Source organism: Mytilinidion resinicola (assembly GCF_010093595.1).
Source record: "Mytilinidion resinicola strain CBS 304.34 unplaced genomic scaffold BDZ99scaffold_2, whole genome shotgun sequence".
Classification (NCBI taxonomy): Eukaryota; Fungi; Ascomycota; class Dothideomycetes; order Mytilinidiales; family Mytilinidiaceae; genus Mytilinidion; species Mytilinidion resinicola.
The window spans coordinates 1,129,251-1,142,418 of NW_022985438.1; the positions used below are offsets into that span (position 1 = coordinate 1,129,251).

Here is a 13,168-nt window from a genome sequence, read left to right on the forward strand (position 1 = left end):
AGAAGGTTATCTATGTTCGGAGGCAGGTGGTAGCGGTGGCGGGCTGCAGTCGGCGCGGTAGAAGTAGCACGGAAGAGCTCTTCGATGGGGTGCGACAGCGAATGGGTGACGCAGGCGAGCTTCCCCGGATTTTTGGCTCCGGCGGACACGTGCAGCGCGAAAACGGGTGGGAGAGGGGTAGGGCTAGTTCGTGATGGGGACGATGCAGATGCGAGGAGCACGCTCTGCAACACCAATGGCAGCCAGCGACGATGCTGGGCGCTGCTCTATATACTCTGCGAATGCTCGAGGGCGGGGGAGCATGATAGCCGCAAGGTTGCTATCAGAGCTGTCTGACTCGTGACGCCCGAGCGGCCAATCAAGGCCTGCAGCGGCTCAAAGGCGATGGAGCTTGGGGCTGGCAGATTTTTCGATGCTTTTTCGCCCTGCAGCGAGCCGATACGTTCGCAGCACGCCGATGCACGACGGCAGCCAGACATTCACCCTCCAGCATATGCAGCCTAGTATGTGAAAATTCAGCTGATATTAGACTAGGGCCCCAGCAACTGTTGGCCATGTACGGCATTCCGGCATTGTGGACTGCAACTGCAGGAGGGACCGTCAAACTCCTCCGACTCGCTCATGTATGAAGCACGAATGACAAGAGCTTCAGCGACCACGTAGCGGGGGAAGAGTATATCATTTGAGCCTACGATTCATCCAAATCCTCGCCTGTTGTTTAGTCACGGATGGTAGGTGGATATGACAGCAATATGCGCATCCTGGAGTCCAAGATGCGTGCAGCTTCTGTCTCGTCCATCGGCGCACTTGATGGTGTACTTACGGTTGAGAATCCCTTTGTGCGATTCTCGCCCCAGCTATATTGTTGACTAAGTACGAATATAGCCGGAAGAAAGGTAGGTGACTCTAGGTGTTAGGCATACCATACTGTCCAGCAAGCATTGCTTTATTCGCCTTCATTTGGAAAGTCTATCAACGGGTCCAGTGACCTGGCTGTTGGATGGAAGGAGGATAGAACTGCAAGCCCCATTTGAAGGCATGAAGTTGAATTGAGAGAGTAAGATAAAGAGACGCTAAATTCGAATCATTTCGGTCTCCTCCGGTAGACTAGCTCTACAGTATTTCATGAGATGGAAAATTAAATGCCATGTGCTCACTCTCAGTGAAAAGGTTCTGAGCCCGCTTTCTTTGCATTGGTGATTCGAGCAACTCTCAGAGTAATTCAAGTTTCCAAAGCTAAGCTTAATATTGTAGTGTGAAAAAATTGAGGAAGTTCAGTTCATGACGATAGTGACGATGTCAACTGGAGTGCTGTTCTTCTGATCACCGGCCTTAATACGACCTTCAGGACCACAATGCTGCATTTCCTAAGCCATCAATTGCTCATCCAATTAAACAAGCGCTTTTAGCGTCATATTGCTACGATTCACGGTTTTGTATCTCGCTTTGAATTCCTACATGATTTAGCGATACCTGCAGCTCCCAGGAACTTGGGCTTCCAGACTCGGGTTGCAGCAACCTAGGATCAGCAGCTCATACGGCTCACGATCACCTGCGTGCACAACACCCCAGGTATCCCTTACTCTCCCTTTCTCTTCTCTCCCTTTCTCTTCTCTCCCTTTCTCTTCCTTACGGAATTGTCAAGGGAACGACTAAGGGAGCGCCCTGAGGGGTAGTTCATCTCGTTACTCTATATAATCCGCCTTTACGGCATCTACAATAGAGCAGAGTTCACATCAGGAGAACCAAGGTGATGAACCCCTTGAAGACCCTGACGAAGGTACCCTCGAAGCGCCCCCCAATCCGTTAGATGATCCCGCAGACTCTCTTCTTGAGGGCTCGATGCTGGAAGGAGATGGCCAGACCATACAACCCGATCATACCTGTTCAGAGGCATTTTCATCGGGAGCAGATTACCTAGACGCGCTCTCTCTCAGATATAGAGAAGGCTACAGTGTCTACGATTGGGACTACGAGCCTTGCGAGGCCTGTATCTGGGAAGCAAAGTCACTGGCTGAATCAGACACCAAGCCCGAAGCTTCTGCACTTCAGCTTGGGACCGGCGAAGCTCCTCCGGAGCCCTATTCCGGTTATGAGTCATGTCGTCTAGCTGTCGAAGCACATCAAGCCCTCGATTCCTTCCGGTCACCTACCATGCCGCCGCCACCGCAGCCACGCCTGAGTGGACTACGAGAATCCGACGACAAGAGCCCGGATTACGCCTTCCAGTCGTCTCCGGCGTATACCTAGACGTGCCCTACGGGTATTCCCAAAGGGAAATACAAGACATCCGCAGAGGTCTCCAAGATGCTCAAGAACAAAGGGGGCTTTCTCGAGGCCTTGAAAAGGGGAGATCGGGACTTGGCGATACCCAAGAAGCAGGGTGCCGACGCGGAGTCCGATGGGCAGGAGAAGAAGTAGGCGGCCATTTCTTGATCTAGCGTTCATGGAGATTGTAGTCAATCGAAGATACTCATGCAACCTTGAACTCTACAGTGGCATGTGACAATGCGATCGAAACGTGAGAAACCTTACCTGGCCGTTGCCCTCCGGACACTACTGTTCGAAGTCCTTCCATAGGGCCATGATTCTTTGAAGACAATGTGATGTTCAGTACTGCATACCCTGGATCCGCTTATAGGTAGTAGGCCTGCCATTGGAATTATACACAGTAGTGTGCGGTACTATTAACAAGTGCTCTCCTGCGTGAACGAGGCTGTGATTCCACCACATTTCAACGCCGTCTGGGGCCCTTCAAGAGACCACCGAATTCTGCACCACATGTGAACATCACGCCGTCATAAATCAGACTCCGCTTGCCAATGGTGTTGGGAAGTCAGCGTGCTTTGACGAACCCACAGGCACGAAAAACCAATCATACCTTGGCGGAACTCGAGTGCGTGAAGGGCGCGCAAAGGGCCAGCGCATGTCAAAACTGTCTATGCATTTCTAGATCTAATAATGCATCACAGCGCCTCGATAGGGCAATGAAGCTGCCACAAGCACATATTTCCACGGCTCCGCGTGACACTGATGATGGGAAAAGTATGCACAGTGCTGTCCTCACGAAGAGCGGCATGGCACTGATGTTATGCTCATTACCTGATCACGCTCCCATGTTGTAATTATCATTTTTGTGGTAAGGAGTGCCCACGTAAGTTTGTATCTGTTTGCCTGGTTATCCGCTTGGTAGGTGGGCGTGATAGGGTGTCAATGGGGAGTCTCCCAACGTCGATCGTAGACCTTGTTGCTGTCTAGGGAGTGAAGAAATGACCGATGCACCATGACTGACCAAAGAGCCTCTCTGAAGTTGGTGAGGCGTCGATCGTGAGAACTCTCAGATGGTGACCGTTGACAGTGTTACGGTATTCGTCTTGAGACAGTGAAAAGCTCTCAGGATTGCCATTGGGAACAATCGCACTCGACAGTATGCATCTTGGTGTTCTAGCCTTGCTTCTCGTTGGGCACGACGATGTGAGTGATAGCAGTTGAGCACGGGAGACTCGCAATTGAGTATTGCGCCTTTTGTTGGCTGACCATTTAGTCGGTCGTAGTACGTCCGTCGACCTCACGCTTCCCTTGACGGTACGCGTAAGCGCCGTGAGCATGAGCATTACGCACTCTTCGGCGGAGTGTGGGGAATAAACGCATACGCTGCGGCCACAAACCATTCATTTCGGCTGTCTCGGTAGTCGTGGTTATAGATGCGAACCCGGAGTGCGAAGCTCGCAGTTCGCAACTGCGAGTCCGGCCGTCCTCGCTTCGCACGTAGACCTCAAACTGCGGACGTAGGGATGAACGACGAATCGCCGAGCCCTATGCCTAGTGATCCATGTACGGCGTGTCGTGTGTTGCATGAAGCCTCGCTGTCATTGTACGCAAGGCGGATTCGCATGGATGCATGTGCGACAGGTGCTTGAATCGATTAAGCTTGCGAGGGTCACATCCCAGCAGCCAGTGGAAGAGGTGGTGTTGAAAACAACGGCTTTTGCGATGCGATGTACCCGGTTTAGAAGAAGTCCATGTTCCCAGCAATCTCCGCATATGGCTGGTCTTCCCAGCTGAATCCTAGCGCATCAAACAACCCGTTGTCCCAAACGCCCCAAGGGAAGTTATCGTTCATGCCATGGTTGATCGCGGGTAGCATGGGCTCCGCTATTGGAGCCGCGCTGGGACGGACTTCATGAGTAGTCGTACGACTGAGGTCCGCGGCGTTTGTTGAAGAACTTGGGGTAAGAGAGTTGCGGTGTGCCACGGGCGATGCGTCGACTGAGTACTTCGGGTCAAGATGATAGCCTCGTATATTCGCCGCCGTCCAGATAGCGTTGTACATCAGTGACGCCCCCATGCGGCTCTTGACATTGGTCGCCATTCGTTCCTTGTTTGGCACTATGGTCCGAGCAAGTACCTCCAGGGAGGCAGCTGCGCGGACATGCTGGGGAGAGGTGCGGAGGTTGTTGAAGAGCTGGTATGTGCTCGATACAGCGTTTCTGGCGGCTTCTTTATCGCCTGGAGAGGCGGAGTGATTGCAGTCAAGATACTTGAGAAGGACAACGCAGGCGTAGTACACGAGGCGGAAATGAGTTTTCGGGTGGGCCAAGATAGGACAGCCACCTGTCTCGTATGGCGCACAGCGTGGTTCTCGTGGGAGGTTCTGGGGACCACCTATCTCGGCCATTAGGTTGGTCAGTCTTAAAGCTGCGGAATGTCCTCCTTGCAATATCGTGTGCATAAATGTGGCGGTATCTGACCCTTGGAGAGAAGCGAGTCGCTGTTGGTCGATTGATACCAGTGGAATCGCTAAGATGTATAATTTTACACCAAGAAAATTAATTTCGCAGGGTATCGTCCATGCTGAAGAGAAACGCCTTTTGACGTCGTCAAGGTCATATATGAACATTTGAACTAGAGTTAGAGACGGCTCATTGTTGCTTTCTTCGAAGATGGTGGTGATTCTAGCGTATTGGCGTTGTATCTCCGTCATTGCAATCACCTCAAGGGGTATAGTGCTATCGTCGTAGAGTAATGTAAGCTTGTGTAAGCTTGATGATGATGAAATCGGAGGTGGTAGTCCTAGCCACGCACTCAATCTAGCCGACGTTAGAAAGTGGGTTTAGAGCATGCACAATTACTACTTACTGACAACTGATCTGGAAACACTTCATCCAGGTCATCATGCGGTTCCTCGGTCGCACGAGCCTAAGAGTAAACTTTGCTCTCCGATGGCCAAACAAGACCTCGTCCTGGAATTTGTCCAAGCCCATATGCAGCGCAGTATTTACGACCAGTCCGCAGTGGCCCCAGCTTGGGTCCTCACTTTGCGAGACTATCTCTAAAGGCCAGTGACATATCAGAATCAACGCCTGTAACTCTGCAAAGACCTGAATTGGCCTCGATGTTGTTTTTTCTAGGAGTGATTGATATGCGTCTCTTAATTGATCGTGAACATTCCAGTGTTCAGGATGGTGAAGGCTAGCGCTGTAGACAATACCCCAGAACAGAGTTGGAGCCGAGGTATACAGCTCTTCCAAAGAGGTAACAGGCTCAAAGATGGGTAGATGTGGAAAATAGAAATCGTTGAATCTGAACAGCTTGTGAGTTTTTGCGCACTACTTAGCTGAGGAAACTCACTGCTGGAATAAGTCCATCACAGTTTGGTGATCAATTATGACTCTATCAAGAGTCCAAAAAGCGGGGTTCGGTTGAGATGTGAGGATGTTTCGGTCAAACCAAGGGGTGTCCATCACAGGGGCCTCAGTGGAAGTGGTCGGCTGAGGCACGTTGTAAAGTGAGTGGGTTGTGTGTGCTTGGTCCGAAGGCGTAGTGGACGAGGCGGACATGGTATGGGCTGGTGGTTGAAATGTTTCCGTATTCGGAACATCTGCGAGCTGTTCAAATGCTAAAGCTCGTTGGACTGAATTAAGCTGGTTGGTGAGCTCCTCGACACGCCTGACACAGTTTCAGCTTAAGTCTGAGGATCGAAAGGAGAGTCTCACCGTCTCGTCGCCACCCTCTTGAAAGATGCGTCCATTTTGCACTCGTATTTGCCATTTTTACATCGCGAACAAGGTGATGGATACGTTTCTCGAGCGTCACATTTGAGCTATACCCATGTTAACCTCACGTGCTTCGAGGATTTGGGGGATACACTTACCTTAACCTGGCGACATGCTGTACACGACTTTGCCCTGCTCTTTTTCTGCGCTGAATGTTCCATGATGCTCTGTATCTAAAGTACTCTCTAAACTTGAGCGTCCGTCAAGCTGAATCGTCTTGCCTTTAACCACTCAACATACTCTTGGGGCTGAGGTCTAAACACGCTGCCGACGCTGCCGACTAGCTCCGGTAGGGGAAGTCCTTGGCAGCTTTACGTGGATTGAGGCGCGCGCAAGCCGTCCCCTGTCTAGTTTCGAGATCGTCGACTCTTGAGGACGCAAGCTTTAGTCGCCAAGCTGGAGTATGCCTGCCAAGCGTTTGCAATCCGATAGCAATGCGCACTTTTGCAGCTGTTTCCACGATGTTAGCCACCTTATGACGGTCGTCTCGGTTGCATCCTAGCTACCTATGCGTGAGGCTTGCGAAACTCAGTTGAATGCGTCGTCAGACTCTAACATATAAGGACTGTTAGTTGTGATGCAAACCAAGCAGGAGAGGAAGGAGAACCTCACGAGTATGCAATTCATGAAGAGGTTCAGAGGGTGGGCGAGAATGAGTAGGCGAAACTTGCATCTCCGTCCACACAAAGGCAGTTAACAGCAATGAATGATGAGCGCTCAGAATAAGTATGGGTACACTTCAAGATGCTAGTTAGGTGTCCACATAGGATAGTTCCATTGCAGAATCTATGCACGAGAGATGATCTCTCGGAAAGGCTTACTCAGCACGTGACTAACACGTGGGCTACGCCTATACTGGCCACGCCTATACTGCTTAGCGTTGATGAGTCATCTAGCGCCTTGGCAAGATTTCGCCTACTTACTCTCGCGCGCCCTCTGAACCTTTGCACGAATTTTATACTTGTAAGCCTCCCATCCCCTTCGTGCCTGGTTTGCATCACAACTAACAATCTTCGCAGACCTTGTTGGGATGGCTGAGCTCATGAATTCGGTCCATCTGGCAGACTGTCCTGCATTGCACAGCGCGGCGACGGGCTGTCATGAATCTCCTTCGGGGGCTTCACCGGCGTAATTTTTGCTGGTCCGCTCTCTGAGCAACAAACACTTTTCATTGACTGCTCCTGCCTTGCGCAGGACGTTGAAGAAGAGCTTCAGTACATCCACCTCGCTGCTGGCCCACTATGGCTTCATTGTTCTGCTGGCGCCATCCGCTGTGTTAGCCATAGCTGACCGAGCGGAGCGCCCCGACGTGTCGCGTCAATCTCCACATCGAGTGACTACTTCATCGTAAGTCCCTCATCCCCTCATCCACCCCCTCTGCAGTCGATCTGCAATGGACCTGCAGTCATCTCTGCTGGCATCTCACTTTGCTGACGCGTAGCTCAGATTCGCTGCGACGCCTCGCTCTCACCGCCACAGACGTCCATTTGCTCGCTAGACCCTGCTTAATCTTACGACACCGTCACTTGTCAACGACGGTACCCTCCTCATTCTCGCGACTTCAATTCCCTCGCAACCGTATACTTGATGAAGATCTCGGCACCGAGACACGTCAGTCGTCACCGATGGAGATGCCCGACGCGCACACAATCCTCGGAAATGCCTCCGAACTGCTTGGCCGCATCTCGGCAGCAGCAGCTGCTCGCATCTCTATCAGCGTGTCGTGAAGAGAGACGGGACAGCGCCAATACATAGCTTTGGAACATATGCACTACGTGATGGTGCATGAATTGGACCCTGCATCAAAAGCTCGATCTGGACGATTTCGAGGTCGACCCCCAAGAGGGGATGGCAGATAACAGATAACTAAATATCCCGGAATATCCCTGACGGTTGGTATTTTAGGCTTTGCGAGACTCGCACTGGCCACCATTTACGGCTCTTGGCCCCATGGCAATCCTTGGCTTTATGTGAATCGCAAATGGCTGTGCAGCATGGCTGACCGAAGGCTCTCCAGTAGCATCAAAGTATATACGGCCGAAGGGACTTGCAGTGTGCGGTGTGATCCCGGTGAACATTGCCTCTGGACGGAGGGTCGGTCAAGCATTCACTGCCAAGCTGCAAGTGGCACTGTGTATACGCGGAAAACGGGTACAGGTGCACTACCTCGAGCGCGGACAACGCCCCTAGCGGGCACATGGCGTGGTTAAAAGGCCAGTGTCACGTCGTAGGATCAACGCAGAGCGATGAATGACGCCCCCAGCTGTCCCCCACCATCCATGAGGTCAAAGAGTCTGTGCGGAGTAGATTCCGCGCCCCGGGTTACCTACCTCCGTCGTCGCGAAATCCTGATTGTTGGAGTGCTAACCACGGCACACTATGTTTGGAGGGGGCCGGTGCATCTCAAGTGCGCGGCACGCAGCAGGAGGGCTCGCTGCCGTGTGGTCGGAGGGTCGACGCGAGGCTCCCGCGACTGTGGCTAGAGGCGGCGTTCCCCAAAGAGGAAGTACGCGAGAAGTCCGTGGTGAATCTGTCTTGGCACCCAGCACCAACCACGGGCGGGCAGTCGCATCCAGCTCTCGAACCAGCCCGACCGTGACGCGGCACGCCCGCCCAGCTGAAACCGAAGCCGAGTAGCGTGCAGACCCTGGAGATCTGGCCCAAATCCACCCGCCCGTTGCGGAGGCCTCGCGGTGTGCAGGCAATCTGGCACCGGGCACAGCCCACGCGCTGCTCATCCTGCTCACACGGTAAAGGGGCCTCTCAGCCGCCGCGACGCTCCTGTCTCACCACCCTCGTCGCACCCATAGAACCGTAGGCGTGCGCAAATATCTGTCCGTGTCGCTCCCTCATTCCTCCGGACGCAGCAGTTATCACCCACAGTCGCCGCCTGCACTACGGAGCTGCCACGACACCTCCGCCCACAGTCCTTTCTCCCTCCTCCCCCTCCTCTGCATCCTCCACAATGGCCTCCACCATGGCCGCCAAACGCCTCTTCTCGCCGCGCGAAATCGAAGGCCTCATCGCCGAGGGCCAGCTGATTGTCATCCACGAGGGCTTCGTGCTGCGGCTCGACGGCTGGCTCGAGAAGCACCCCGGCGGCCGGCTTGCAATTCTGCACATGGTGGGACGGGATGCGACCGACGAAATAAACGTGTAATTATTCCTCTCTCCTGTCATTCCCCTCCAGTGCGCTCGTCGTCGTTGCTGCCCTGAAGAGGTGAAGTTGAAATGAGGTTGCGGTCGCGGACCCCTAACCGAAGGTAGGAAAAGACGGGGAGGCGATCTGGCCTCCGATTTGTCGTGATGGGTGCTGACATGCCGGCGCCATCTGCAGGTACCACTTCCAGCACACGCTGCGGCTTATGAAAGCCTACCGGATCGGCCGGGTCTCGATGCCCTGGATCAACTTCGAGCCCCCCCTCCGTGGCGGGGTCTACCGCAAGCTCGGCAGCGATGAGGCAGTGAAGCTCGACTGTCACAAGCCCTCCTGGACGCCCCAAAATGCCCAACAGCGAGCAACGCCAGCCTTCAACCTCAACATCGAACGACCCTACGACGATGTCGACACAGGCGACGAAGAGCTCGTATCGGCGCGGGGCACCTGGACTCCGCAGCCGCCGTCGCTCCGCTCAGACGTATCTACCGTGGACAGCTCCTCGGACGATGAACTCGAGACATCGCAAGAGCTATATGTGCCCTGCATCGCCGACGCCGATGCATCAGACAAGGAAGACGGCTCGGTGGTGTGCACTCGCCGCAAGACATTCGCGCCGAACAACGGCGAAGTCCACAAGCTCTCTCTCGAAGTCCCTTGCCTCAACCGCCCCAAGACCCTGTCGCGAGCAGCGTATACCGCAGCACTAGAGCAGGAGGAGATCGCCAAAGACATCCGCTCAAACCCGTCGCTGGACCTCGAGACGCAGCGTGCCATCACACTGGAATACCAGGCCCTTCACGAGCGGGTCAAGAACGAGGGCTACTATGACTGCCGCTACTCGGAGTACGGCAAAGAGTCCATTCGCTATTGTCTCCTCTTCAGCACATTTATATTCTTCCTCACCAAGGGATGGTATCTTACATCTGCATGCTTCCTGGGCATGTTCTGGGTACGTACTGAGACTTGTTGGCCCATCTCGGCACCGAAGGCTAACACTGACGCAGCAACAAATCATGTTCGTTGCGCATGACGCGGGACATCGCGGCATCTCAGGCAACTTCATCGCTGACACCCTGATCGGCGCCTTTGTCGCTGACTTCTGCTGCGGCCTCTCCATCGGCTGGTGGAAGAGCTCCCACAATGTCCACCATCTCATCACTAACATGCCCGAACACGACCCGGACCTTCAAAACGTCCCTCTTTTCGCTAACGGCCCATCCTACTTCAGAGATATGCTCAGCACCTTCTACAACTTCACTTTCCCCTGGGATGCCGCCGCCGACTTCCTGGTTCCTTACCAAAAGTACACCTACTACCCTATCATGGGCGTTGCCCGCTTCAACCTCTACCTCCTTTCATGGCTGCACCTCATGTCGCCCCGTGCCGCCAACCTTGGCTCCGCCTGGTGGACACGCCCCGTCGAGATTGCCATGATGGCCTGCTACTGGTACCTCTTCGGCTGGTGCCTTCTCTGGAAGACGCTCCCTGACTGGCCCACCCGTGTCGCCTTCGTCCTCATCTCCCACATCATCACCATGCTGCTGCATGTCCAGATCACACTGTCGCATTGGGGCATGTCGACCGCCGACCTCGGCCCGACTGAGTCCTTCCCCCAGCGCCAGCTCCGCACCACCATGGACGTCGACTGCCCCCAGTGGCTCGACTTCCTCCACGGCGGCCTCCAGTTCCAGGCCGTCCATCATCTCTTTCCCCGAGTCCCGAGGCACAATCTCCGCAGACTTCAAGTGCTGATCCGCGAGTTCTGCCACAAGACCGGTATCGAGTATAAGTGCTACGCATTCGTTGAGGGCAACAAGGTTGTCGTGGGCCGATTGGCTGAGGTTGGCAAGATGGTTGATATCCTCGTGCAGTGCCAGCAACATATGGCTACGACAGGAGACAGCGGCTTACACTAAATGAGTTAGATTCAGCATGGGAACAAGATCGGACCTTGCATGGCCTGACTGGCGTTTTTGGTGGCATGGCAAATACACGGTAGCGAATTACACGGTGTAGAATCATTTCTCTTTTGTTTGTCCAAAAAAAAAACAAGCACGATAGCGGCTGTCCCTTTTCCTAGCGTTTTCTTTCCCGTTGTTTATAATTTCGCTACTTCATAGGCCCCCCTTTCCAAGAGAAGTATCTTCGTATTATGATACAAGGGCCTAAGAAATGGAATCGTTTTGAATTCCCAACAAGCTGAATTATTGCATTGGTGAAAAGTATTTCTGCATACTGTGTTGAATTTCTTACTCTCCATCACTATCACATTTCCGTCCCTTTCGAATGTACAGCTCAAGGAAACAGACAATGTCCCTTCTCTGTACCAGGACATACGCTCGCATCAGACCCCTCACTACCGCAAGCACTCATTCCTGTTTCTAGATGAGCTGAATCCCACTCTCGGATTCCCACCTCTTGCGCTAGCTCTGGGATTCAAGATAGATGTGTACCAGGGGAACCTCCGAAATCCGATAGCCATGCTACATATCTCCACCTAGAAGCTTAGACTTCGAACCCCCCACGTACTATATAAAAGCCACGAATCGCCATCAGGCCCCATCCACAAGCTACCACAGTGCCGGTCACTCAGTGTGCCTCAGACACCGTTCCGAAGCGCGCGCGGCCAAAGCGTCCCGCCCATGCTACGGACGAATTCCGGTACCCTAACAAACTCTTGTGAGTACGCGTCATCGGGGTTGGAGCGTTGGAAGGGAGAGTTTGTGCACGTATGTTGGACAGCCGAGTCCGGACGAAAAGAAAGGGGTGTTGAAGCGTGATCACATTTGGGTGACTCCCAGGGGTGGGAAGGTGGAGCAGAATGGGGTCCAGCTGGGGCTTTTGAGGCCACCGCAGCGCATCTAGGCGTCTGCGGTGGGGCGGTGTCAGATCCGCGCCCTGCGAGCCACCTCTGCGGAACAGCTAGCTGGTGGTCGACCTCAAGTTCGCAGGTTCGAGGATCTTTGAGATTTTGCGCGCGCGTGCGCGTAGGCGTAGAGCACGTGATGGCGAGCGTTCCGTTCTGATTTGCAGGGTCCAGCTTGCAAACGAATACCTTATATGTCTATTATCTTAGAGCACCATCCATTAGTCGGAAGGGGACGGGTAAACGCACACCCCCTTTTGAGTAACCACACACCCCCTCTCTCATCTGATCTTCTGATTGGTTCGGGACCGGAAGCTTCCTCCGGGCATTCATCTTCATGTCTCTCTCTGCACGTGAGCTTGTACGTGAGGCTATACGTGAGGCTATACAAATCAGCAAGGCTATGCAGGCTGCTTAAGGCTGCACGAATCGGAAAGGATGCACGTGTAGATGCACGTGAAAATGAATGCCCGGAGGAAGTTTCCGGTTCCTCCGAGCCAATCAGAAGATCAGATGAGAGGGGTGTGCGGTTACTCGAAAAGGGGTGCGCGTTTACCTGTCCCCTTAGTCATATCTCTTTTTCTATTTTCTTCTCTAGCCTCATCTTTAGCACAGCCAGAACCATGCAAATCAAAAGTAATTAAGCCTAAAACCGAGGCAGGAAGAGGACGGATTCCGACAATTAGATCGAGCGCTATACAGAATAGGCTCTCTAAGGATAAATTCGGATCAATAGTAACCCGGTTCAAGAAAAGCCTGCTGAAAATAGCAAACAGCAAACCGCAATGAGTTGCGATAGAGAAAAGATTAAAAGCGTACGTTACTCACTTTACAGAGTCATAGCACTACTACGCCATCAAAATTTGACTCGACCGTTACTCAAAACCGATCATATTCTTATTTAAAATGTCGTGATTTAGCCGATGCTGGAAGAGAATGAGGGAAACAATACGACGTCAATCCACGTAGGCAACAAAGAACAGCATGCTATGGGTGATGTCGTCATGCAGAAGTTGGCCGAGTCGTTCGTCGATGTCGTAAGCATGAGAACTTGTATCCTTGTAACGTTGTCGTTGCTAGTTCAAA

The 13,168-nt window shown here is 53.1% G+C and overlaps 4 protein-coding genes across 4 annotated transcripts; 2 read left to right on the top strand and 2 right to left on the bottom strand.

Moving 5' to 3' along the window:
• The first annotated feature begins 434 nt into the window (after positions 1–434).
• Positions 435–2,508, top strand: BDZ99DRAFT_565873 (uncharacterized protein). Its single transcript, XM_033727522.1, has 3 exons — positions 435–503; positions 535–623; positions 1,729–2,508. Exons 1-3 carry the CDS (start codon positions 458–460, stop codon positions 2,248–2,250), a joined length of 657 nt encoding a protein of 218 aa, XP_033582951.1. The 5' UTR covers positions 435–457; the 3' UTR covers positions 2,251–2,508.
• A 1,431-nt stretch (positions 2,509–3,939) lies between these two features.
• BDZ99DRAFT_493903 (uncharacterized protein) lies at positions 3,940–6,217 on the bottom strand (the record flags this gene model as incomplete). The annotated part of the gene is made up of 5 exons (XM_033723271.1): positions 3,940–5,090; positions 5,140–5,583; positions 5,632–5,949; positions 5,997–6,103; positions 6,155–6,217. The coding sequence occupies 5 exons, from the start codon at positions 6,215–6,217 to the stop codon at positions 4,010–4,012; spliced, it is 2,013 nt and encodes a 670-aa protein (XP_033582952.1). The 3' UTR covers positions 3,940–4,009.
• A 2,585-nt stretch (positions 6,218–8,802) lies between these two features.
• On the top strand, positions 8,803–11,386 carry BDZ99DRAFT_406421 (delta 8-(E)-sphingolipid desaturase). The gene is made up of 4 exons (XM_033716452.1): positions 8,803–9,212; positions 9,394–9,703; positions 9,890–10,165; positions 10,221–11,386. Exons 1-4 carry the CDS (start codon positions 9,022–9,024, stop codon positions 11,130–11,132), a joined length of 1,689 nt encoding a protein of 562 aa, XP_033582953.1. The 5' UTR covers positions 8,803–9,021; the 3' UTR covers positions 11,133–11,386.
• A 380-nt stretch (positions 11,387–11,766) lies between these two features.
• Positions 11,767–13,049, bottom strand: BDZ99DRAFT_126719 (uncharacterized protein). The gene is made up of 4 exons (XM_033712575.1): positions 12,911–13,049; positions 12,639–12,676; positions 12,332–12,465; positions 11,767–12,271 (listed from the first exon to the last, which is right to left on the bottom strand). The coding sequence occupies exons 2-4, from the start codon at positions 12,652–12,654 to the stop codon at positions 11,816–11,818; spliced, it is 606 nt and encodes a 201-aa protein (XP_033582954.1). The 5' UTR covers positions 12,655–12,676; positions 12,911–13,049; the 3' UTR covers positions 11,767–11,815.
• Positions 13,050–13,168: the final 119 nt, after the last annotated feature.

Bases quoted from the DNA above. Each gene is read 5' to 3' on its own strand.
- BDZ99DRAFT_565873 (XM_033727522.1), top strand. From the start codon at position 458: ATGCACGACGGCAGCCAGACATTCACCCTCCAGCATATGCAGCCTA. The intron at 504-534 runs GTATGTGAAAAT...ATATTAGACTAG, and splicing joins CCTCCAGCATATGCAGCCTA to GGCCCCAGCAACTGTTGGCC. The intron at 624-1,728 runs GTATGAAGCACG...ACAATAGAGCAG, and splicing joins AACTCCTCCGACTCGCTCAT to AGTTCACATCAGGAGAACCA.
- BDZ99DRAFT_406421 (XM_033716452.1), top strand. From the start codon at position 9,022: ATGGCCTCCACCATGGCCGCCAAACGCCTCTTCTCGCCGCGCGAAATC. The intron at 9,704-9,889 runs GTGGACAGCTCC...AACCGCCCCAAG, and splicing joins TCCGCTCAGACGTATCTACC to ACCCTGTCGCGAGCAGCGTA. The intron at 10,166-10,220 runs GTACGTACTGAG...ACACTGACGCAG, and splicing joins GCTTCCTGGGCATGTTCTGG to CAACAAATCATGTTCGTTGC.
- BDZ99DRAFT_126719 (XM_033712575.1), bottom strand. The intron at 12,272-12,331 runs GTGCGTTTACCC...TAGACATATAAG, and splicing joins GTGGTTACTCAAAAGGGGGT to GTATTCGTTTGCAAGCTGGA.